At 53.7% G+C, this 24224-nt stretch overlaps 1 protein-coding gene across 3 annotated transcripts; it reads right to left on the bottom strand.

The window, feature by feature from the left end:
- Positions 1–347: 347 nt before the first annotated feature.
- MED12 (mediator complex subunit 12) lies at positions 348–24045 on the bottom strand. Of its 3 annotated transcripts, none has more exons than XM_090265273.1 (45): positions 23801–24045; positions 23191–23295; positions 22791–22982; positions 22495–22654; positions 21103–21284; positions 20809–20919; positions 20440–20694; positions 19939–20085; positions 19680–19779; positions 19420–19556; positions 18745–18876; positions 18302–18428; positions 17380–17609; positions 16924–17004; positions 16619–16789; positions 16267–16411; positions 16043–16093; positions 15595–15713; positions 15286–15429; positions 14667–14830; positions 14328–14459; positions 13688–13915; positions 13369–13513; positions 13078–13198; positions 12605–12706; positions 12390–12515; positions 11960–12138; positions 11613–11792; positions 10508–10579; positions 9920–10053; positions 9602–9763; positions 9229–9340; positions 9009–9098; positions 8404–8513; positions 7812–7947; positions 7391–7552; positions 5795–6169; positions 5439–5589; positions 5080–5285; positions 4836–4913; positions 4530–4747; positions 2633–2906; positions 2087–2245; positions 1789–1870; positions 348–1602 (listed from the first exon to the last, which is right to left on the bottom strand). In XM_090265273.1, exons 1-45 carry the CDS (start codon positions 23897–23899, stop codon positions 1559–1561), a joined length of 6630 nt encoding a protein of 2209 aa, XP_090121399.1. In that variant the 5' UTR covers positions 23900–24045; the 3' UTR covers positions 348–1558. The 3 variants fall into 3 exon arrangements, with proteins under 3 accessions (XP_090121399.1, XP_090121400.1, XP_090121401.1); XM_090265274.1 differs by having other exon boundaries at positions 12390–12503; XM_090265275.1 differs by having other exon boundaries at positions 5089–5285; positions 12390–12503.
- Between the last annotated feature and the right edge of the window lie 179 nt (positions 24046–24224).

The following is a 24224-nucleotide window of genomic DNA, read 5'->3' as shown; positions in this document are numbered from 1 at the left end:
TCTTCAGCACCTCGCACAACTCAAGTAGAACCAGTCGGGGGGCACTTTGCCCTCCTGTCATTGTCTCAAAGGTCGGTGAGGTTCCCTTCTGCTGCTTCTGGTGGGGCACGTCAGCCTCACAGTGTCAGCGTGTCTCCCCTCCAGCTGTCATTGTGTCTTGTATGTGCACCTGTCCAGTTTGCTTAGCACACCCGCCTCACACCCACCCTGAGTGTCCCTTATCCAGCCAAGCCTCTACCCCTGTAGCTCCTCAGTGTTCAGCAGGAGAAAGCTTCAGTCGTGTTCGCCTTTGCCCTGTCAGGGGGTACCATTCCTTGAGCACACAACTTAGTCCCATACTTCGTGGACCTCAAAGAGGGAGTTTATTTTTTTCATATTTTATAACTTAGGTATGGATGGGCGCTCCTGGTTTTAGCAGCGCACGCAACACTTCCCAGTGACATAGTACATCTGTGTCCTGGATGTACCCTGAAGTTGTCAAATTGTCCCGTATGCCCTCCCACAGGGCTGGCACTGGTCCACTTCCAGCCCCAGCTGGCCACCCCAGAAGGCTCCATGGTGGTAAACCAGTTGGCTCTCCTGGACAGCCACTGGTCTAGGGCCTCAAACCTGAAGGTGAGGGGGCTGAGCACGGCCCTGTACGGTACCCATTGTGACTCTGCAGCAAATTTTGAGTTATCTCGTCTCTAAAATGGGAATGACCAACAGTTACCCTGGGTGACTGGCCAGGTGAATCAGGCGGAAGCAAGCAGCCCGAGCAGCAGAGCCGAGAAAGAGAAGGGTGCTTCCTTCTACTGGTGTCTTTCTCCTGGAACCACGCCCAGCCTCCCTCCTCCTATTTGACGGTGACGCTTGCTAATGGAGGGCAATTTTTCATCCCAGAAATGTGAATCTCAGGGAAGGTCTCTGTCTAGGATACCACCTTGTGCATGATGGGGACCACACAAGGTGGCAAAAAGGGTAGGCAGGGTCTGCCACCACTCCACTGTGAGGCTTGTTTAAAACCCAGCATGTGGGCTGGGGGGAAGAAGAATCAGGTCCCGTGGAGTTTTCCTCTGGCTCGATGGCCATTGCCCAATCCCGATGGTATATTGGCCAAGAAGAAAAGTTATCCAGAAGCTGCATCATCTAGCTGAGAAGGTAAACTGCCCCTTTTTTAAGTGACTAAGGGTCCAGGTAGCAATCCCATTCAAATTGAGAAACTGAGGGACTGGAAGGTAAACAGGGGAGACTATGTGAACAGAATGAAGGCTCGGACTTGTTCGCTCAGCCTCCGGTCTGCTCCCAAGGCCCCGCCCTTCCCAGACATGCAAACTCACACGCGCCCTTTGCAAAGAAGCTCTGTGTATTGGGTGCAACAGCTCTGGGGTCTCTATATAAATAATATACAAAACCCAACAGCTCAATGGCTCACATTAACAAAAATACTAAAAATTCGTTAAAAATGGAGCCTGAGGGAAGAGCCCCAACCACTACTGATGCTAGCTCGGGGAGCAGATCGACAGTTCGTAGAAAAGGGTGGGGTCACATCCAATCACAGGTGGCTCCTCCAGGTGGCTCAGTAGCGTCCAAATATGTTGGTACTGGGCTGTGGCTGGGTATCTGTGAAAAACCGGAGAGGATTAGGGGTGGGAAGCCAAGCAGGGCTGTGGGTAGGCATGGGGAGAGCTATTCAGGTGCCATGGGAAAGGATGCTTCCCCCTACAACCTGGCCTGGAAGCAATCGTCTCAGCTGCCCCCGCCCCCATTTATTCCACGGGGCTCCCCTGGGAAGGAAGGTATGCTTACTGGAGAGCTGTTGCTGGAGCTGCCGGACCAAAGCTGCTGTCTGTTGCTGCTGCTGGGTCTGCTGAAGCCCCTGGCGCTGGAACTGAGGCAGAAACGGGAAGTGGAGGATTGACCTCGAACCTTCAACTTGGAACCTCCCACTTTCCCTGCTCTCCTCGGGTCCCCATCTCGTTCGTGTGCCATGCCTTGCCTCCTACCTCTCTACCCCATGGCACACTGTCCCCAACCTGGTTCACTGACTGCACGCCCAACCTGGACAGCTGTCCCTGAGTCTGGGGCTGTGTAGTCCAGCAGCTACCTGGGGCTGGGACTGGGGCTGTGGCTGCGGCTGGGGCGGGGCCGCCGCCTGCTGCGGCTGCTGCTGCTGCTGCTGCGGCTGCTGCTGCGGCTGCTGCTGCTGGTGCGCTTGCTGTTGCTGCTGCTGCTGCTGCTGCTGCTGTTGCTGCTGCTGCTGCTGCTGTGAGAACACAGGAGATACTTCTCAGGAGAACCAGGCAGCTGAGCCCAGGCGTGCAGGGGTTGGGGTAGGGGAAGAAGGAGCAGGGAGGGAACTTTGGGTCCCACTGCCCTCCCTTCCTCAGGGAGCTGCAGAGAAAGATAACCAATCTGGAGTCCCCAGCACACAACCCCCAACTCCCCTCGACTAGGACCCCCAGGAAACAAAATGGGAGAGGAGGGTAAACTAACTTCCTCAGACCCCGCTGCACGCCAGCCGCTCTGCCGGGCGCTTTCTGTGCGCTGCCTCAGTCAGTCTTTATAAACAAACTGGGGGAGCCTGGGCCTCTGCTCCTCCTCCAGCTCCCAGGCCCCTGATGAACTATGAACTCCATCCCGGGGGCCTTACCCGCAGGATCTGCTGCTGCTGCTGCTGCCTGATGTGGTACTGCTGCTGCTGCTGCTGCTGCTGCTGCTGCTGCTGCTGCTGCTGCTGTTGCTGCTGCTGTTGTTGCTGCTGCTGCTGCTGCTGCTGCTGTTGCTGCTGCTGCTGTTGCTGCTGCTGCTGCTGCTGTGGCTCAGGCAGGATGGCAGCTGATCGGACGGCAGCCTGGACGCCCTGAGCGCCCAGGGGTGTCAGAGTACCTATCATAGGTGCTTGCTGCAGTGCCTGGTGTGAAAACCTACAAAGAGACGTCCCAACATCAAGGCACAGGGTGGGCAGAGAGGTGGAGGAAAAGCCCCAGGTCCTGACCCAATGCTTCAGCGAGTCATTTCATGGTTGGGAATTTTTCAATTCTGTTTTTGCTCTTTTTCTCTTATAAAAAAAAAAAAACCAAAAACCCAGCCTTGGCTGGTGTGGCTCAGTGGATTGAGCACTAGCCTGCAAACCAGAGGGTTGCCAGTTCGATTCCCAGTCAGGGCACATGCCTGGGTTGCGGGCCAGGTTCCCGGTTGGGGTGCGTGAGAGGCAACCCCACATTGATGTTTCTCTCCATCTCTTTCTCCCTCCCTTCCCCTCTCTCTAAAAATAAATAAAATCTTTTTAAAAAGTGAAAAGCCAGTCTCAGCACAGGATAGGCATTTTGTTAACACTCTGAGGTTTTTGTTGTCGGTGGTGATCCCCAAGAAGACCCCAGGGACTTAAAGACAACCAAGTGGTACTGCTCCTTCCCCTGCCTTACCCGACCCCACCCCATCATTGCTCCAGGCTACTGACCAGGCCCCCGTTCCAAGTCTTCTTGCACCTTCCCTATGCATCTTACCCACACGTTCCATATTCAATCTCTCGACATGCCCAACTCGTCCTGTCACTTTCCTGATCCTAAGAGCCTTTCTGGAACTGTCTCAAGTTCTGCACGAGCATTCAAGGCTGTCTTCCACCTGCCCACTCCTAGCTTATCCCTTACTACTTCCATGGCACAGAATTTAGCTCCATCCAAGCTCTCTTTCTACCTGTCCTCCCAGCCACTGTCCTCATTCCAGTCCCCAAGTCTTTATTCATGCCATGTCCTCTACCTGGAACCCCTTACCTCCTCCTCCTCCTCTCCACAAATCCCAGTCACAGCTGTCCTTCCATGCAAGTCTGGCCCCCTGCATGACACTTCCTCTGATGACTTAGGCCCACAGTGATAGCACTCCCTACTTTCTCTGGATTCCTATTTGATTTCACAGCATGCAACCTGCACACCCGATCACGTTTTTCCTCAGCGTGCTCTAAATATCCTTCTGTGTGAGTCTCATCTCTCCAACTAGAGTAACAATTCCTTGTGGGGAGGGACTTTATATTTTTTTCTTAAAGTATCTTTCCTCACCCCACCCAGTCATAACACAATGCTGACCACAGAGTGAGCAGTTAATACTTCTAAGTAAAGGCCTCTGGTCCACCCCGCAGTGTTCTCAATCCTAAGCTGCAGAGCCTCAAGACATGACTGTAACGTCTTAACTAAGGCCTGACTAATGTTCAGCATAGTGGGCGGACATGTTTGTTGGTCTGTCCCAGTGTTAGCCTCTTCTGATACCAGCTTGACGCCTCCTTACCATGCAGTGTACCTATGAACCCCAGATTTCCCCCTTATCATAGTCATATAAACGATCGCCCCTCTCTGTGCCTCTAAAAAATGTAGGGCAAGTAGGTGTGAGTCCCTTCCTGCTCTGGCATTTTGTGGCAGCAGGCTATATGGCCAGATAAGTGCTCTTGACGTCTCCGGGTCTGACTCGTCCCATCGCCTTCAGGCCCAGGTTATCCCAGGTCAAATGTGCCCCGGTACTTCAGTGTCTTTACAAATCCCCACTCCCTTGGGTACCTTTGAGTGGAGGTCAGCCCGTGTCCATAGGTCGGGGCCTGCTGGTGCACATAGCCACTGGGCCGCTGTTGCAGGTGGCGAGTGGGATCTACAAGAGTAGGATTGGTAGAAGGGTGGGTGCTCTGATAAGGCTGGCTGGAGTAGCTGGGGGGCACCATGGTACCTGCGGGGCCTGCGTGTTGCTGCAATCCCACATGAGAAACATAAGGAGTGTAGCCCTGGTTGGAAGGAGGAGAGAGTCAGGGCCAGGAGCGTGCAGAGCCACTTGCCTCAAGCTCCCCAATTCTCACCACCTTGTGCGCTTACCTGGGAGGTCTGCAAACCGTAGGAAGAGCTGGGGGTCATCTGGTGGACAGATGACTGGCTCAACATCCCCTGACCTTGCTAAAAGGGAAAAAGGAGATAAACTCAAACTCCGGCCACACTTCCCACCACCTCGTTTCCTGTATCTCCCACTCTGCGTGTCCTTGTGAAGGTCCCAGATGTCTCCTCAGTTCTGTGACCCTCAAATGCCCCTCTCCCTGGGGGCCCTCCCTACAGCCCCTCTCACTATCTTTGCCTGGAGCTGTTGGCGAAGGCGCTGTCCTTGGGGCACCGCAGGCTGCTGCTGCCGGTACACGGAGGTCTTGTAAGAGGAAGGTTCCAGTCCCATGACGCCAGTCATGGTTGTGGGCAGCACTCCAGGGTAAGCTGGTCGCGCCGGCAGCTTCTGCATTGGTAACCGCACAGGGCGGTATGGGTCCACACGAGGGCCACCTGTGAGGGAGGGTAGGCTGACCTCTCTGGACTCCTTGTCCCTCCATGCCCAGGGCTCAGTGTCCTGGTTACCCACAGCTCCTAGGAGGAGGGGCATCCTCCCTTAGGTGGGAAGACCCCAGATAAATCTCTCATTCCTGGGTCGGCACCAACCTGCAGGGAGTGGCTGGTTCTGGGTGTAGAGGCCTATGGGGCCCTGCCTGTAGCTGACGTGGGTTATGGAACCAGGGTTAGCGTGGTGCAGGAGGTCCGGAGGCACTGTCACGCCGTAGGGGCCACTCCGCCCCGGGCCCATCCCATAGTCCTGTGCGAACAGCAGAGGAGAAAGGGGGGGGGTGGCGGTGAAGTGGGCTAGGAGGGCGGTGGGGAGCTAGCGCCACACAGTTCACTTTTGTTATTCCAAAGGCAACCCTGCCCCACGCACCCCGACTCCTCCCACCAACCGGAAAGTGGATAGAATCACAGGGGGAGAGAGGCTGTGGAAGAAGCATCACCTGGGCGGCGCTAACCTCTGTCTTGGTGGCCGGTTGGCTGCGTTTCTTGCCCTTAGTGGACTTCTTCTTGCGTTCCTCAGTACTGGCCGGAGCAGCCCCAGGTTTCTCAGTTTTGGGGGGCTCTGGAGGCTTCTTCTCAGGCTCGAGCAGGGTGGGAGCAGGGGGCTCCTCATCTTCTGGTGGCAGCGGCAGCGGCTCCAGGTAATAGGCCCGGGGCCGGGGCCGCAGGTGCGTGTGGTAGAGCAGCAAACGCTGCTGCTCTTCCCCCCGAGCCACGCGCCGGTCCACCCGGACTGTTCCGAACCAGCCCCAAGACAGGGGCGCTGATGGCTTCAAGCCCTCAAAAAGATCCCAGGGAGAGATCCTTTGTTTGGTGGAAACCTGTAGACCCTGCTTCAGAAAAGGAGAAACAATGGCAGCTGAGGCTTGGGAAACAGAAGCCAGACCTTAAGGACTTGTAGGAAAGGGGGAGATATCTGCAGGTGATCAAAGAAAATCAAACCATGGGCAGATTCAGGGGAGATGGTCAGAGGAAGACACACACACATGCACACAGGGGAGACAGGGTGATGGGTGACTGGAGGACAGAGACAGACACTGACATTCAGAGGAAGACAGAGATAGAAACAAGGAAAGAAAAGGTAGTATGCGCCCTGGCTGGTGTGGTTCAGTGGATTGAGTGCCGGCTTGTGAACGAAAGGGTCATGGATTCAATTCCTGGTCAGGGCTCGGGCCTGGGTGGCAGGCCAGGTCTCCAGTTGGGGGCATGCGAGAGGCAACCACATATTGTTGTTTTTCTCCCTCTCTTTCTCCCTCCTTTCCCCTCTCTAAATATAATATTTATTTATTTATTTATTTATTAAAAGTAAAAAAAAAAAAAGTTAAAGAAAAAAAAAAGGCAGCGGGAGACTCAAGACAGACAGAAAGAGACAGAGATAGAAAGAGACAGAGAAAGGCAAAGTGAGAGGCAGGCAGAGAGCTACACAGATACTCCCAAAGACACAGAAACAGATGGGCCAGGGAAAGAAAGGAGGAGAATGCACACATGAATGGGTTTGACTTTGGATTCGAAACTCCACACGCTCTTCCTCCTCTCCCTCTCTGCTACACACATTGCTTATGGTTACTCAACAAATACTGCAGCTGACAAGAGAGGGGAGAGAGAAAATTGTGTAGAGATGGGTGAGCGGAGGGAGAGAGATGCAGGGATGAGGGAGATGGGCTGTCAGACAGACAGTCGGGTGAGGTGCAGGCAAGGGCGAAAGCGGACAAGAGGCACGTGGGGCAGAGGAAGGAGGGGGGTGGAGTGCTAAGAAACGGGTGGTATGTTAAAAGGTGGGTGGGGGTGGTGGTGAGCAGAGGACAGGGGTGAAGGGAGACACCAAGGAAAGAGGGTGAGACTCCCAGGATGGGGAGAAGAAATGTAAGTAAAGTGAAGTGATGAGCTCAGCGCCCCAGAGGTGGCTCTCACTGCAGAACCCGACAGACACCTTAGCCCGGTGGCCTCTTTAGCTACAAGGCTGATACAGGAAAGGGTCTGGTCCAAAGGGGCAAAAGGCAGGGGTGGGAGCTGGGAGGCGAGGGTGGGCGCAGAAAGACAATAGAACGTGCCTCCTTCTTGAAGATGGAATCAAAGCCGGCTATCTTGTTGCCCTTGGTGTCAATAAGGGATCCCTGTGGCTCACAAGTGATGACATCTCGGGTCTGCTTGGGCAGTGGCAGCAGCTGGCGAACCTTTTCCAGACTGTCTGACTGGCGCTCCCCCAACTCCTTCTGCAGGCACAGTAATAGAGGACAAGAGTTCAAGAATACAGAAACGGGGGGACAGGAGGTCTTCAGGGACAATAGAACCCGGCATGAAAACACTCAGTCCATCCTTGCTGTACAAATAACAAAGAAAGAACCCTCGTGAAAGGGAAGAGCAGGGGCTTTGGCCAGAGCAAAGCTGCAGCGGCTGGACAGGCATTGCAAGGTCAGGGGACGGAGCTAAGATTCCAGATCCCCAAGCCTCGCCCCTGCCTGCTCTGCTCACCCGCAGCTTCTTCACCAGGTTCATGTAGGCACGCTTGTTTTCCTCCATGCTGCCTTGAGAAATGCTGGACATGTCTGCAGCCAGGGTCCCGTTGATGAGCACGCTCAGCATGTCCAACACAGTAGTGAAGAGCTCGCTATGATAGGAAGCCAGGGAGAAAACCGGAGAAGAGGCGAAGACAAACGCCTCGGGGTTGGACACAAGTAGAGAATGGCACGTAAATGTGGCCCTGAAGCCCTGACTAGTGTGGCTTAGCAGATTGAGCGCTGGCTTCCGAACCGAAAGGGCAATGGTTCGATTCCTGTTAAGGGCATGTGCCTGGATTGTGAGCCCGGTCCCCAGTTGGGAGTGTGTGACAAGCAACGCCACATTGTTTCTTTTGCACACCAACATTTCTCTCCCTTTCTTTCTCCCCCTCACTGAAAATAAATTTAAATGTTTTTTTTTTTTTAAAGATGTCACCCCAAGGGCAATGAAACCAGGTGGGAAACCTAAGGCCTCTGAGTCTGCAGTACAGGCCACACCGAGCGCACTGTGGGGGAAGGGGGACCCTCTTGGGTACAAAAGTGCAGGGAGGGGTGGGGTGCTTTACTTGTTGGACTGCATGTCAACAGTGCCGCTGATGATGATCTCCAGGAGGAGCACTGCCCACTCTGTGGTCTGCTGGGTGCTGCGCTGCACCGTGTCAAACATGCCGCCCACCTGCCAGGACCACAGCAGCTCAGTCACATGTCTCAGGGCGAAGTTCAGCATTTAAGGAAAACTGAGATCAGAAACTGGGCTGGGTGGACTAGGGACATCTGAGGTCAGTGTTCCTAGTTGTGCCTGTGACTTGCTACATGAGCTCAGGCCAATGACTTCATCATTGCCATCTCTGGGCCTCAGTCTCCTGACTTATTAAACGACAGGAGTTGGACTGAAGGATGTCCAGGATTCCATCCAACATTCCAGAATAGGTTTCTAGGTCTTCTAGGGCTTGGCCAGAATCTAGGGTAACAGACGCAGGGTCCCTGCCGGGATCCATTCTCCTTAGCCACTTGCAGGTCCTGCGTCCTTTAAGAGAGCTGGGTGAGTGCTTGAAAACCCAGAACAGTCTGGGCCCTCCATCCGCTCTCTTGCCCTCCCTGGGCTTGGGTTTCTTTGCTCTGCAGTTGTAGCCCCACCCGCTTCCTTCTTCTTCCCAGATGCTTCTCTCACCAGGTTGAGCCGCAATTTCAGGGCCTCATGCATTAGCTGCTTTGGTTTGCAATCATCTAAGTACTGGTCATCTCGCCAATTGTTCACAATCTAAGACAGAAACGAGTATAACACACAGGTTGGGGATCTCTGTTTCCATTGCAAAGCACCCACAGTGTTCACGTCTTGGGGGCATCCTTCTCCACCCTCCTGCCCAGCCCCGTGCCCCTGGGATCTATACCTGGTTCACTTGGCTATAGAGGGAGGTAAGGAGTCCCTCACGCTGCTCATCCTGCCCTTTGAGACACGTCAGTACCAGGGATAAGAAGGGCTGCTGGCTCAACAGGGACATGCTAGAGAGGAGAGGCAAAGAAAGGAAAAAGAACAGGACCCTAGGTTAGAGATCAGGCAGTCTCCAACCTTGTTCCTCCAAGCACTAGACCCTACTGTGTTAAGATGTAGCCGCTTGCTCAATGATGCCCACTCTTACCCTCCGATTTTACACTTTTCCATGGGTTTTATCCTCATCCCCTCTGCCCCAGAGTTTCTTCTTCGCTGGGCTGCTTCCTCTCCTTTCTAACCCCTTGATCCTGTCCCCTCCCCAGCTGCTTTACCTCTTCTGCTTTTGTCGATCACGTTCTTTGCGGGAAGAGGAACCCAGGTGCTGGCCCTTCTCCAATTCTTCCCCAGCAGCCTTTAACACGTGCCCCTGGACTGAGGTGGGCAGTTTAGCAATGAGGGGGGCCACCAGCCAAACACCGGAGCGCTCTATAGAACTGGAGGACAGATGGAGTCCACAGGGTTACAGAGGAGCCAGGCAAGGTTGGTGGATTGCAGCCTCTCCTTTCTGGATGGGCATGCGTGACATCTACCTCCACGTGGCCAGCAGAGAAACTCATAAGGGGGTGGGTCCTAACACATGTCTACCCAACCTGAGCACGGGCTTGGTCTTGTTGCTGCTGGTCATGTTGCTTGCAGTGTTTCCACAAGATGACCCTGTCTCCGCTGACTGTTGGAAAACCTCGATTGTGGCCTTGGCAATGTTCTCTAAGAGGGAGTTCATCTCCTGGGGTCGGGAGGAGAAAGGCACAGGGATGCTAAATAGGCAGCCAGGGGTGAAGGAAAACAGATGGGGGAAAGACGGGAGACGAGGGCAGATGAAGGCACCTGCGGAGGTTAACGGGAGGGGAGGGACACCACTCTGCTGGGAGTCATGCCCTCCAGTCCTTCCAGATTTTTCCAGTTTCCCACTGTCTTCTCCTTTACATACCTCCTTATAGTTGTGGCCCTCAAAAACAGCCTCCACAACCCCCACCACTAGCAGCCTTCCCCACGGCTCAGAGCCCCAACACTCTCACCCCAGCTCCCATATCATTGGCTCCATACATCTGCCATCTTTCCATTCTCTCTTATCTTGAGAACTCCAGGGTAGGACGTACGTTCTTTCTTGGTGGCCCACCTCCCTGACACACAGAGCAAGAAGGGAGCATGGGAAAGGGGGGGGCCAGGGCACCACTCACATTGTTTGGGGTCTGCTTGATCATGAGCTGCAGCTCCAAGGAAGACTGGCGCATGGTCCACTGGTCCAGGTTCTGGGACAGAGACCCCACCCCAAGCTGGTCATCATTGTGTCACCCACGGCCACACATCACCCCGAGGCCAGTTCCTGCTCTCTCACAACCTTGAACCACATACTGAGAGGGACCTCTCCAGCCCCTCATTTAGGAAAGACTACACCTCAATCGTTCAAAAATGATCGAAAAAATTCTAACCTCTTTCAAAAGGGCTTCGTGAAAGATTTCACATCTTGCCCCAGGTTCTTTTCCAGGGTCTCACATTCCTTAGCACAAGGAAGTTCTGCTTAACACTTCACCTAAATCCTTGATGTTACAGTGGAAGCCTGCTTCTCCTGTTTCAAACCAGCTGCTATAAGTCCTTTACAGACCCCAAGGCTACTGTTAGCTAATCTGTCTTTGGCCTTACCTCCTGCAGGCTGAACAGACCTCATTCCTTTAGTGTCTCCTTAATGGCTTTGTTTGTCCACCCTACAGTCACCTGAATGTCTGAAGCTGCTAAGGGTAAAGGGCACAGGCTACCCAGGGCCATAAAGTGACTCTCAGCTGACTAGCTGTGTGATCTTGGGCAAGTTGCTTCACCTCTTCAAGTCTCAGTTTCCTCATGGGTTGAACAGATACACTCATACCTCTTTCACAGGGTCGTAAAGACCAGTTGAGAAAATGTACGCGGAGTGCTGAGCGCAGTAGCTGGCACGCAGCAGACACTCCAGTGCAGTAGCTACTGAGCAGCGATGCCATTCATTAAGAAGCCATGGCCAAAATGCCAAATGCGTGAGGCCAAAACCGAGGCCTCCCAGATGCCATGCCTCCCACTGATAAACTACAGTCCTGCTCCATCCAGAGAGCTGAGCCCTTACCCAGCAGTTACTCTTAAGAGCCTAGACCCTTTCAGCTTGACCTCTGAACCCACACTTGGGCTGGGGCTCTCACCACCTCTCACCCACATCCCTGTCTGTTTTCCTGCTTAACTCCCGTCTCTTTTTTCTCTCCAGGTTCCCATGCTTTGGGCACCACTGCTCCCTCCAAGAGCCCCATCCCCTTGGCCTACCTGGAGAATACGCTTAATGCGTTGTCGCTGGGGGTTCTCCCCGTCCTCATTGTCCAGCAGCCGATGTGGGTAGCAGATGAGCTGCATGAGGCGCTGGGCCTGGGCGCTGCTCAGCACTGGGTCTTGGAGGTCATTGCTGTCCTCACACAGCGATTTAAGGCAACGTTCTCCTACCCATTCCTAAGGAAGCTGATCATCAGCGGACTGGGGCGAGCAGTGAGGGGGATCAGGAATAAGGGGGTTGGTGAGGGCCACGATGTACAGTAGAGAGGGGGCGTGCTCACGGCGGCCAACAGGACGACATTACACAGAGGCATTTAGGAGGCGTGGGGGAAGGTGAGACTGACCTGCTGGCAGATGCTGCGCAGCACGTACTTGGCATAGACATCCAGACTGGCTGTCTCCACAGAGATGTTGCGGCCACCCTGCCTCCGACCGCCACTGCCCCCTCCTCCTCCCTCCTCCTCTGGAAGTTCTTCTGTTCCTCCTGTCACAGTGAAGCCTGAGCCCTTCAGTTCCGCATCCCCTGTGGTCCACGGGCAGGAGATAGGGAGGGCAGAGTGAGATCCGAACGCTGTGTGGAGACCCACCCCAGACCCACAGAGGCAGCAACTCCCCAAGTCCTCCCCTACGGGACAGAAATATACTTCCCTCCCTCCTCTCCTCCCTAAAGGTCAAAGAGACCACCTTCAGGAGAGAGAAAGACTGTCCTTTGTAGTTTAGCTGGCACTCCACCCTATACACACTTCTGGCACCACTCCCTTCCTACCCCCATACCAAGTACAAACACAGCCTTGAGAACAGCAAACACAGCTCCATCCACGATGCGGTTCTGGGAGGCAGCCAGCAGGTGGCGGTCACAGGAGGAGCGGATTCCTACAGTAGGCTTGTCTGGAGAGGGAGCTGAAGTCAGGGGAAGCAAAAGTAGAAACGGTGGCGGGGGGTGTAGCCACACTTTCTACTGCTGGCTGGCTCAGATCGGGGTCACTTACTTCCATCTGACTGGCAAGGATTGAGTTGAGGTGTCTTGAAAAGGTGGAGGAGGATGCGGCAGGTGAGCCGGGCCCCCGGCTCTGAGTCCTGTTCGCTGCAAGCTACAAGAAGGAAGACAACGCAGATCGGACTGGATGAGGCAGATGGGATCGCATGTGCATTTGTGGAAGTGGGCTGTTACTGGGGACAGGAGGTCAGGCAAAGGGAGAGAAAACAAGGTAATGCTGGAAGAGATGTGTAGCAGCCTACTGCTTTGCTGTATAAGGGCCGTTCCTTGAAGGGTCACAAAGTGGACAGGTCAGGGCTGTGAATGCAGGCTTAAGAAGAGGCTCCCCCAGCCAGAGGCATGGCCCAGGACCGGCTTCTGGTGACACGCGGGGAGCCCTACAGTGCGCACTGAGCGTGTGGCCACAGAGTGTGCATTGGAATCTGGGGTCTCAGACATTCGGGGGGCTCTGTGCTGGTACTTTACCGGCATTAAGGAGTGAAGGGATGGCGGCACAGCGAATCAGATCCTCAAGGAGCAAACATTGCCGAGCGATGAGGATGGCAACAAAAGTAGCCAAGGAGTCGTGAAAAGACAGGTCACTGACCTACAGGCAAAAGCAGACAGATTACAACTTGGGGTGCAGAGAGGGTGCCGACCCCGAACTCAAAATGGAGTGCCTCCACCCTGCAAAGCTCTGTCCCCATACTGCCTCGATGACTGAGAGCGGATCCCTGCCCTGGTCACCACCCCCACAGGCCCCTGCCCAATTCTCACATCTACATTGCAGAGCAGGTCATTGAAGCCACAAGTGCCATTGTTTGAGGAGCAGCACAAGGCCTTGAGTACCCCCAGCCATTCTGCACTCAGCGACTTGCAATATCCCGTCAGCTCTGCGCACAGGATGGCGATGTCATTCACCCTGGGGAAAAGGACCAACACCCTCAGGAAAAACCCTGTTCCAAAAAACCACCAACTCATTAACTCTGCCTCTCCACCCCCTCGATGACCAAGGTTGCAGTACCTCCCGGGCATGTCATCCCTCCCAATACGGGCCGGAGCGCAGTGCCCACTCCTCACTCAGAACGCCCCATACCTATCGGGATCATGGTGCCCCACACAGACGTGCATAAGGGCATTGCAGACAAAGCTGTAGCGGTTAGCAGGGTTCTCACTAAGACTCTTGCCTAGCCCCGTGTAGGTGAAGGTGTGAGCGGCAGGGTTCTCCAGAGTGTCAATCATGAACTCGGGTGCCCAGCGCATGTTGGATTCTGATGGCTCCACGTTGCAGTAGATAGTGTTCTTCACTTTGGAGCAGAAGTCGCTGCAGGGGCGGGGAAGAAGAGAGAGCAGTGTTGGAGGTCGGTGAGGTAGGGGGAGTCTCAGGAGGGGGGAGGAAAGAAAAAAAGGAGAAAGGGAGGGACCAGGGTCCTTGGGACAAGAAAAAGGGAGATGGGACAAAGCAAACTAGGTCACAGAGTAACCCAGTGAGAAGGTGCGAGGGCCTCTGGGAGCGGGGAGGAGGAGTGTGGGCCCAACAGAGGTGGGCTGGAATGAAGGGCAACAAGGAAGAAGGCCCACTCTCAAGAACCAAGAACATGTTGGGGACAAAGTCCCCAAACAGCCCAGCAGAGGCAGCAGGGTCCCAGGCTATGCTCTGCTCCTGAGGTGGGTGGCAGTTGGAAGGAGATGGGACAAGGTCCCACCCTCGACCTCTCCCCTCCCACCTCTCTTACCTGAACAGCTCCCCAAACTTGGTCTTTAAATGGCTACAGGAGGTGTACAGATCATAGAGATAGGCAAGGATACAGCGCTCTGCAGAGGAGCTGTCTGACCGGTTCATCCCATGCTTTACTACGCCACACAGCCTGTCATGAGAGAGCAAAGCCTGGAGGGTCAGCAGACAGTGGACAGGGGCCGGGGCACAAAGGTCTCTTTGGCCATCCTCTCCCCACCCCAACTGAGTGGCATGCACGCCCCTCCCCCCACATGAGAGCCCCGCGTGGCCTTCGTGACCACTTCCGCCGGCATTCCCCGGAGCCCTGTGTGTTTCAGGATCCTGAAGCCCTGCTTACCCCTCAAACACCTGAGCCATCTGGTCCTGGTTGAGGATGAGGCAGGCGTGATAGTGCCGCAGGACAGCTACGATGCATAGGCACAGGCTGGTAGTGTAGCTGCCCACTAGGTCGGAGGACTTGAGAAGCAGCTCGGCCTCGACGACACTCAGCTCATTCAGAAGCTAGCGGAGTGAGTGGGGTGGGAAATGAGATAACGCCCCGCAGGTTATCCAGGACCAAGCTTCCTTCGAAGAAACTGGCAAAGCCAGGCCCTGGCCCCTTCCTGCTGGGGCCACCTCAGTCTATACTGGCCCTGTTGCCACATGTCACCGCCCTTTAGTCTATTAACTACGCCAGTTACATCAACGATCTAACCAGTCTCCAGGATATAACTGTATGAACTCCACAGTGGGAGGATGGTCTCGGCCCGATGCGCTAATCCGTGTCTTGGGCCTCCCCAGGGAGCACGTGAGTCTCTGTTCCTGCCGTCTTAGCTCGCGGTCCACTGGCCACCCCCACCTGTGCTGGTCTTTCTGCCCCTCCAAACAGCCCAAGGCTCTGCCTTGAGCCTCTACTATCCTCATAATCCTGCACAGCACAGAGTCCATCCTCCACCCTCATCTCCCGGCTTCCCCACCTGAATGGCAAAGTCGATGAGGCCACTGATGCTGAGTGAATATTCCATGAGGTCGAAGATGAACTGCACGTGCTGCACCAGAGGCAAGTGGTATGACATGCCGAGGGCAAAGCTCGTGATCTGCTCCAGAACATTCCGGGAGACCTGAGAAGAGAGACAGGAGTGGAGGGAGGCTGGGGGAAGCAGGAAAGGATGGTGGTGCAAGGGGATGAAACCAGAAGACCGAACTTGCTTGGAAGGAAAGAAGATGAGGGAAGGAAAATGGCCAGTGGCCAGAGTGCGGGGAGGGGGCTGGCCTGAGGCACATACCTGAGCTGTCACCTGGTGTTGGTCATAATGTGAAAGGTGCTGGAACTTAGCGAAGATATCTTCTGCAGTGGGGAAGGCTTCAGGCCGGTTGCGCCGCCGCTTCTGCCCATCCTCCCCACCTGAGGGGACAGTTGGAAGGGACCAGTCAGGACAAGGAAGATAAACTCGTTGACCAGGGGTGGGTCGGGGAATGGAGAGAAGGCTATGGGGGTTTGGGGGGAGGGTGGATGGCCAGGAGGGAGGGGAAAGGGAAGGGAGGGAAGGGGAGGGGGGAAGATGGGAAGGGAGGGCCAAGGAAGGGGTGGGGGAGGGATGAAGGGGACAGTGACGTGAAGGTTTTGAGGACCACAGACTATGTGGACCTTAGAGGAATACATACGGGAAGGTGCTAGGTTGAGGAAGGGAAGGGAGGGGGAGGGCGGGCTGTACGGGGCTTACTGTGAGGTACCTAAGAATGCCAGGTCTCCAGGATTCAGAGGCACAATAGGAGCAAGCTGGTCTGTAGAGGGGGGGAATGAGGGGGGAAGTTTCAAAAGGACTAGAGCTCTCAGGAGACTCCAAGAGACAGGACAACCGGGCGTGAGCGGGAGCGCCCTACACTGGGGAAGGGAAGACTGACTAGGGCGTTCTTTGGTGGTGGTGGGGGATCTGGTTAAGGAGCTTCAAACCCACCAGTTTCCGCTGTCCCCTTGCGGTTCAGAACCTTCAAGATATCCTTGGTAATTTTCTTGATGGCATGGCGGGCATCATCTCGCTGCTTCCCCACCCCAAACAGTACGACCAAGCGCTGGTTGCACTCATGGCTGCATGACTCCTCCTGCATCCCAGCAGCACCATCAGACTCCAGCACGGGGAACTCGTCCCTCCTCTTAAATGCATGTGCCATGCCCCTCAGCAGCCCAGCGCGCAAGCCCTTCCTTCCCAGCACCCTGCACCCTCAAGAACAGCTCCAACCCCTCCGCTGGTCCTGGGACAGAAACCTGGGTTCAAAGCAGATGGCCGCAAGGTACTGGGGGAAGAATACCTGGGGGATTGGAAAGTGTGTGGCATACTGCACGTGCCGCGGCTGGTCATAAAGAATCCCGAGAGTCCCTTCTATCTTCTCCTTGGGTGGTGGCTTCACCTCCTTCTCAACATCTGCTTTCTCGGGGGACGGACTGCCCTTCCCCTCACAGGGCATCGCGGGGGAGAACAACTAAGAGGACGGTGAAAGGGCAGAAGGTTTGAGGAACAAGGGGGGGGGGATAAGACAGCCAAAACTAATTCCCCAAAGAGGTGTCGTGGGAGGCCCTCGGGAGCTGCATCGTTCCATGCCAGGCGCTGACTTACTGAGAAATCAGGCTTCTCCATGTCCTCAAAGAGCACACTGGAACTAGGGTCGATGTCCATAGACTCCGAGAGCCCTGGATCCTGAGGGCACAGAATATAAGCAGAGTTGTTTTAGCCCCAGGGAGCTGCTCGTCACCATCTAGAAGAGTTGACAGGGGAGCTGGAGAGAGGAGACCACATTGGGAAAAGCACAGGATCTGGACTCAAAAGCCTTGATAAGTCATTTAACCACCATGGGCCTCGGTTGCCTTCAACTATAAAACAGGGATAAGATCAGTTCACCGGGCACTTGTGAGGATCCAATGAAAAAGAATGAAGTGAGAGTGCCTTGCTCGCCACGAAGCACAAGCAGATACTCCCCTCAGTATTAGGTAAGGGACTCTTGGAGGAGTCTGGGGGCCGAGGAAGATGGGAACATGGGAAGAAACCAGCCAGGGCCAGGAAAAGCTTGCTCACCTCCAGCTTGCTGCTGCTACTGCCTTCAGCTTCTTTGCGTTCTGGGTCATCAGCGGGGTCATCAAAGGGAGAGGGAGGTCGGGGACCAGGCGCTCCAAAGGCAAGGTCCCCTCGGGAGATGAGGGTACAAGTATACATGTTGTGGGAGAAAACATCATGTCGAATCAGTTCACAGAACAGTAGCACCAAGTTAAAGAACTCCACCCTCTCGCTCTCACTCCGGGGGTCCGCTGGGAGGGACAGAATGAGAAAAGATGAGTTAGGAGACTACAAAGAGATAGGCAGAAAGAGAAAGGGACACAGCTCAGGCATGCTCCTCTGAGAGTGGCCAAGGTAGGCGAAGAGAGAATCGATGAAACACAAAATAAACAAAAACAGCCCAGGCTGGTGTGGCTCAGTGGATTGACCACCAGCCTGTGAACCAAGGGTCACTGGTTTGATTCCCAGTCAGGGCACATGACTGGGCTGCGGGCTAGGTCCCCAGTTGGGGACACACGACACGCAACCACACACTGATATCTTTCTCCATCTTTCTCCCTCCCTTCCCCTCTCTCTAAAAATAAATAAAGTCTTTTTAAAAGATAAATAAACAAAAACAGCGAAGAGACAAAGTGTGCTCGTTACCCCCACCTCCCGCCCCACCCCACCCCACCCCACACACAGTCTCATGAAGGAATATTGTATCTTTGCTCCTAAGTATGCGTAACAATGTTTCAGTCATTCTTTCTGGTTTTTACTCTTCTCTTTACTCTGTTAAACTATAAGATGATCAAAGACTAGAATTATGGCCAAAAGTCATTCCACATAGAGCCCAAGACACAAAAATATACTAGAAGGCCCTTCGTAATGCTTTCTGATGACAGTAATGGTAACTGAGTCTCGTTTGGCCAAGGCAACCAGAAGGTGGCAGGGGGGTCCATACTCAGCATGGGAGCCTGTGTATCCAAAAACTGCAAGAGGACATCTTGGAAAATGGGGGCACTAGGAGCGGAGAGGGAGCCAGAGGCGATGGAACCTTTCTCATCTGCGGCTTCAGATTCTCCGCAGCGCTGTAAGATGAGAGAACAAAAACTGCAGCATTGGTTTTGACCTGTTGCTTTGCTCCTTCCGCCATGTGTAACCCTGAAACTACCGCCTGTTTTGTCTCCACCCCAAGCTTTTCCGTTCCATTCCCAGCCGAAGCCTTGATGGCTTCTGTAACTCCGACATTGATCCACTCCCCTTGCTACTTTTGCCTTATGTCAACTTTCCCCATTGGTTCTCTACCACTTTATTCTCATGTCCCACTAGCAGCTCCATTTGTCTCCAACGCCAGCTGCCACTGCCCCACTGGCCAGTCGTGTTCTTTCCTCTCGGCTCCCTAACCTCGGCTTCAATCTCTGCCTGCCTCTTCTCCAGAAGCTTGGCTACCACCATAGCCCGGTGCCGACCAGAACGCTTGCAGCTGACAGCCCATTCACACAGTAGTGAAACCACAGCGTCGTCATCCGAGGAGATCTGGAGACCAAAGGGAGACAGGAGTGAGTAAGGTAGGGCTGAGGACAAAGAACTCAGTCCCGTTTTTTTTAAGACTGGGGCCCATCTTAAAACATTCTAGGACAGTGGTTCTCAACCTTCCTAATGCCGCGACCCTTTAATACAGTTCCTCATGTTGTGGTGACCCCAACCATAAAATTATTTTCGTTGCTACTTCATAACTGTAATTTTGCTACTGTTACAAATCATAATGTAAATATCTCATATGCAGGATGTATTTTCATTGTTAAAAATTGAACATAATTAAAGCATAGTGATGAATCACAAAAACAATATGTAATTGTATATGTGTTTTCCGATGGTCTTAGGCAACCCCTGTGAAAGGGTCATTTGACCCCCAATGGGGTCGTGACCCACAGGTTGAGAACCGCTGTTCTAGGACCAGTAAGGTCATCTCTTCACACATGTCCCGGTTTTCACACCTCACCGTGCCTTCCCCTCATATGCTGTTGCTCTTGCAATGTTTTTTGGTTTTTTTCTTGTTTGGTTCTCCTTCTTGCTTACCTCATGCCCATCCTTGCTAGGCCCCAATCCAAAGATTCTGTTACAAAGGGAGTCGAGAGAGTTGCTGAAGTCAGAACGGTCAAAACTATGGCTGTCTAGCACTTCCAAAGTATGGAGCACCCGTCCAATGGTGAAGCCTATGGAGGAAAAGCGGCAAAAGGGATTTACCTCCCCATGCACTCTGACCCTCAGACCTCTGTCCTTACCCACCCCATTCTTTCCTGAAATATCTTTCGTACTATCTGTCGTCTGGCACACACCTGCTGTAGCTTCCTGGCACTTATCAAAAGACCAGCGAACCTCAACTGCCTGTCCGCGCTCCTTGATCTGCTGTTCGATCTCCCGCAGCTTTGCACGGACCTGTAACAGCAATGAGGAAAGCTTTAAGGACGTACCAAGGCATGCAAAAGGCCAGGCCTGCAGCCTTAAAGAATACTGCTGGACTCCAGGTCACTCCTTCTGAGAGTGATTGCGCCTCACCTCCCAATCTGGGGGTCCTAGGTGGCGGGTCTGACTCACCTGCTGAGTGAAGGCACTGTTGCCCTCTGGCATGGGCAGGTTGGAGGGGGCAATAGGCAGGTGGTCAAGTGGTGAGCCAGTCTTAATTCGGCTATCAGTCAGCGAGTAGTGCCAAACCAGAGCACTAGGGCAGCACAGGAGGATGGTCTGCCAGATAAGAACCGCTACGTCAAACTCAGTTACCAGGCCTACCTCTCTAGAATCCCATTCTAAGACCCAGGCCTTAAGAGTCCTGATCCAAAGTTATCCTAAGTCCCTGGGTGGCATCACTCGATCTCTGAGCCCCTCCCCTCCTCCGCTCTCCTCGAAGCCTTCAGGAATACTATTTCACCCTGGAAGAGAACTAAGTAACTGAAAAGGAACTAACAGCCCATGAATGAGAAGCAAGTACTCAATGCCGACTCTCAGCTCCAATTTAGATTCATCCCCATTCCCCAGGACAGGCACCCAACTCCTCTCAGGACACCTCTTAGCACTTCCCTGGGGCCACCCACTACCTACCTGAAGGATACAGCTGAGGCCAAAAACAAGGGGCCGGTGCTGAGGGCACATAAGCAGGTCACTAAAGGGTGTAGACGGTGCGTTGCTAGTTGGGGGCTGAGGAGCGGGGGCGGTGGGCAGTGTGCTTATCGACTGGGCGGACATCATGTGAGCTGAGTGACTGCTCATACCATCCAGCTGCAGGGCCAGCCTTCGGGTACAGAAGTACGCAAGGCGGCGGGAGAGGTATGCAGACTGAACGAATTCCCCAGAGTACTGTGAAGACACCGTAAGCAGATCCCTCAGTTCTCTCCAAGACCCTCTGCTATCACATCATAGTGCTCCTCAAACCCTCCCTAGGATCCCTCCCCCCTAAATCCCAGGCCTTACTCGAAGCAGCAGGGGCAGTAGCAGTTTAAGCAATTCATCCTCTCCAGGGCGGATTTTCTCAAAGCACTCCAGTACCCAGGTCAAGAACTCGTGTCTGTCCAGCATTCCATCCTATGGGTACCGGGGGGTGGGAAAAGGATTTGTTTAGCCCAGGGACTGGTAGAGATGAGGCAGATAAAATCCATGACAGGATGAAGCGAACCGCAACTGGGGCAAGGTGGCAGGCAGACTCCATTCTCTGCTGGCAGAACGCGAGATTGGGCTCGATCCAGTGCCTCACACCACATGCCCTACCTGAAACATGAACATGGCCAGCTTCTCATTGTAGTCCCACTGTCGTATTGCCACCTCTACATCATGGGGCAAGGGTCCTATAGTGGAACCACAGCTGCCACTGCCTGCAGGCCCCGGTCGGTAGTATTCGGCCATCTTTTGCAGCTGTTCCCATAAGTACTTGGTGATGATTTGAGTCCACTCTAAGGGAAAGATGGGGAAAGGGCTATGTTATACTGTCCCTCTGTTTAGAACACCTTCTGTTCCCCACCCCCATCCCCCACCCTACCCCAATCACCATATAGCAGTCCCCCCTTATCTGCGGTTTTGCTATCCACCTTGTCAGTTACCCACCGTCAAATGCCGTCTGAAAATAAGTAAGTTTTCCCAACCACCCACATCATCTGTTCCTGATATCCAACCATCAACACTGTCATTCCTGGCTCCATGATCCAGGATCACCCAAAGCAGATGATCCTCCTCTGATGTACTGTCAGAAGGCCAACAGTGGCCTAATACTAGGCCACGAAGCCTACGTCGTTTACCTCACTGCATTTCATCACGCAGGCATATTACCATGTCACATCATCTCAAGAAGGGTGGGTATGATACAGTAAGATATTTTGAGAGACCACCTTCACAACACTGTAGTTACAGTATATTGTGATAATGATCCTATTTTTGGTTACTGCTGTTAATCTGTTACTGTGGCTAATTTATAAATTACACTTTATCATAGGTATGTATGTATAGAAAGAGTTTACATTGGGTTTGTTACTATGTATCTGCTCGGTTGGTTGGAGCATCGTCCCACAAAGCAAAAAGGTCACTGGTTCAATTCCCAATCATGACACATGCCTACTTGTGGGTTTGGTTCCCATTTGGGGCATGTATGAGAGGCAACTGATCAATGTTTCCCTTCCTCTCTTTCTCCTTTCCTTCCCCTCTCTCTAAAAAATAAAATCTTAAAAAACAAAAAGAATCCACTGAGGGTCTTGGAATGTATTCTTCGCGGATAAGGGGGAGACTACTATACTTCTAAATCTTACTCGTCCTCTTTGGCTCATGTCAACTGTTTTCAAAAGAAAGTGATGTTTCTGCCCACTGAAGTCTCATAGAAGTCTCTGCCTCCTCTTTTGACACTTATCACTTTCTATACTTATGTGATTCATAACATGCCTTGCCATTCCTACTGGACTGTACGCAACTTGAGGGCAGGGATTAGGTATTGGTCATCTTTATAGCCCAGTACATGCACACAGTAGACACTCAAGCTACTAGATGTTTACTAAATTGAGAGTGCAACATACAAGCAGAAGAAAGAAATACAGATAAAGACAATAACTGCAAGGGTCTACCACTCCTTGAAGCGATCAGTGGTAGGATGTCCCCTTGGTATTAGGAGTTACTTACCCATGAAGGGGTCAATGACATGTCTCTTCTTAACCTTGGTCTCACTGATTGCTGCATAGTAGGCACAGGTCATCTTAATGAGCCAGGCGGCCCGCATCACAGGCACCGTGTATTTGGCTAAATACCCAAACACTTCTTCCTTCTTACTGAAAATGGGGACCTGGATGGAGATCACAACTAGTGAGGCATCTATTGCCACCGCAATCTATCAGCCACGTAGCTTACTCTGGGAATAGGAGGGTACTTGGTAGTTATGCTCCCTGCCTTGGCCTGAAGAACAGGAAACAGTATCTCACCTTCTTGGCTAGTTGTGTGAGTGGCTTGGTGCCAGCCAGGTCAGTGAACCAGGTGTTAATGGCACTCTGGGATCGTGCAGTCACCAGCCAAAAGTTGTCCTTCTGGTTCACTTGGGGCTTCCTGCGACCAGTGTCAGGGAGGGTATTACAACGTAACTTCTCTGCAATAATGCTGCTGAAGTTGGAACTGATCTGAGGGAAGAAAACTATACCTCAGGGTGGGCACAAAGGGCAGAAAGAGGTGTTTGTGCCTTTGATGGGCAAATGCGAACGTGGTAGCATTAGGTTATTAAGGAAAACTCAGCCACTTAGGTCTCCCTTTAAGTCTTCCCAACCCACGGCCTTTGCTCCTTCTCAGATTCTTCCAGCCTTTTCCTTCAGCCTGGCAGGGTTTTCTCACCTTGGCAGGATTGAAGTTGACATTCTTGGCACTGCCATGTTCATCCCCAGAGACAGCAGGTTGGTTATTGAAACCTTGTTTTACATTCAAGGCCGTCAGTTCATCCTGAGGCAGGAAAACGACGTTTTAGCGATTTGTTTCCCTTAGGGGTAGTGGTGGTGGCAGAGGAGGGCAGGAGAAAAGGAGGGAAGAAGGCAGGGGACAAGGCAGAAGGAGTACTCTGAGTAGCACAGATTGTTTTAGCGTGAGGTCGTGATAATCGTTTGGACCCCACCCTCACCCCCAAGTCAGTCACATTCCCCATCACCCAGAGCTCGCTCAACAGCACTCTTTGCCTACAAACTGCCTCCAACTTTCTGAGAGGTGTGTGTGTACGTGTGGGGTGCTTCCAGTGGGGCCCCTCCGTCGATCCGTAGTCACACCCAGAAACCGCCCCCCTCCCCCGTGCCCTCCAGGTTCCACTCTTCCTGCACCCACTTTACTTCTTTCCCCTTTCGGGACTTTCGCTCCCACCAGATCGCCCCGGCCCCCCTTCCCCAAACCCTCGGTGGTTCCTCCCGTGCTGATCGCTGGCCCCTAGCCCCGCGAGAACCCCGGTTTATGAACGCACCTCCTTCTGTTTGGGATCTTGAGGGTACACATCGGGAGGCCCCAGCCGCGGCCGCTTCAGGGGCCGGTGTTCATAGCTCAAGATCCCGAAGGCCGCCATCTTGCCCAACCCGGAGCACCGAAGGCCCTAGCTGGGCCGGCTCGGGCGGAGGCGGAGTGGGAGGCGCAAGGGGGGCGGTGGTGACAAGGACCGCGGCCGAGAGACGACAGGGGGGCACGTTAGAAACTCTCGATCATTGCCGGAAACTACCGAGGGGAACCGAAGGACGCCGGAAACCGTCGGACAATACCGACCTCCGCGGGGCGGGGCCGGGCCGGCGTGGGGCGGAGCTCCGCGCACTGGACCTTTCGGCCACAGATCGATTTCACAGGGCCAGCAGCTGCAAAAAGTGCCGAAGCCGCACAGTGGGCGGGGATGCGAACCT

Source organism: Furipterus horrens, unplaced genomic scaffold (assembly GCF_987537825.1).
Source record: "Furipterus horrens unplaced genomic scaffold, mFurHor1.1.pri manual_scaffold_17, whole genome shotgun sequence".
NCBI classification, from domain to species: Eukaryota; Metazoa; Chordata; class Mammalia; order Chiroptera; family Furipteridae; genus Furipterus; species Furipterus horrens.
The sequence above is the reverse complement of the archived record's forward strand: the minus strand, read 5'-3'. Positions and strand labels throughout refer to the sequence as shown.

Excerpts from the sequence above, each read along its gene's own strand:
- MED12 (XM_090265273.1), bottom strand. The coding sequence starts at position 23,899 with ATGGCGGCCTTCGGGATCTTGAGCTATGAACACCGGCCCCTGAAGCGG. Across the intron at positions 16,094-16,266 it reads CAAGGGGACAGCGGAAACTG|ACCAGCTTGCTCCTATTGTG; the intron begins GTGGGTTTGAAG and ends CCCCCTCTACAG. Across the intron at positions 2,246-2,632 it reads AGCAGCAGCAGATCCTGCGG|CAGCAGCAGCAGCAGCAACA; the intron begins GTAAGGCCCCCG and ends GTGTTCTCACAG.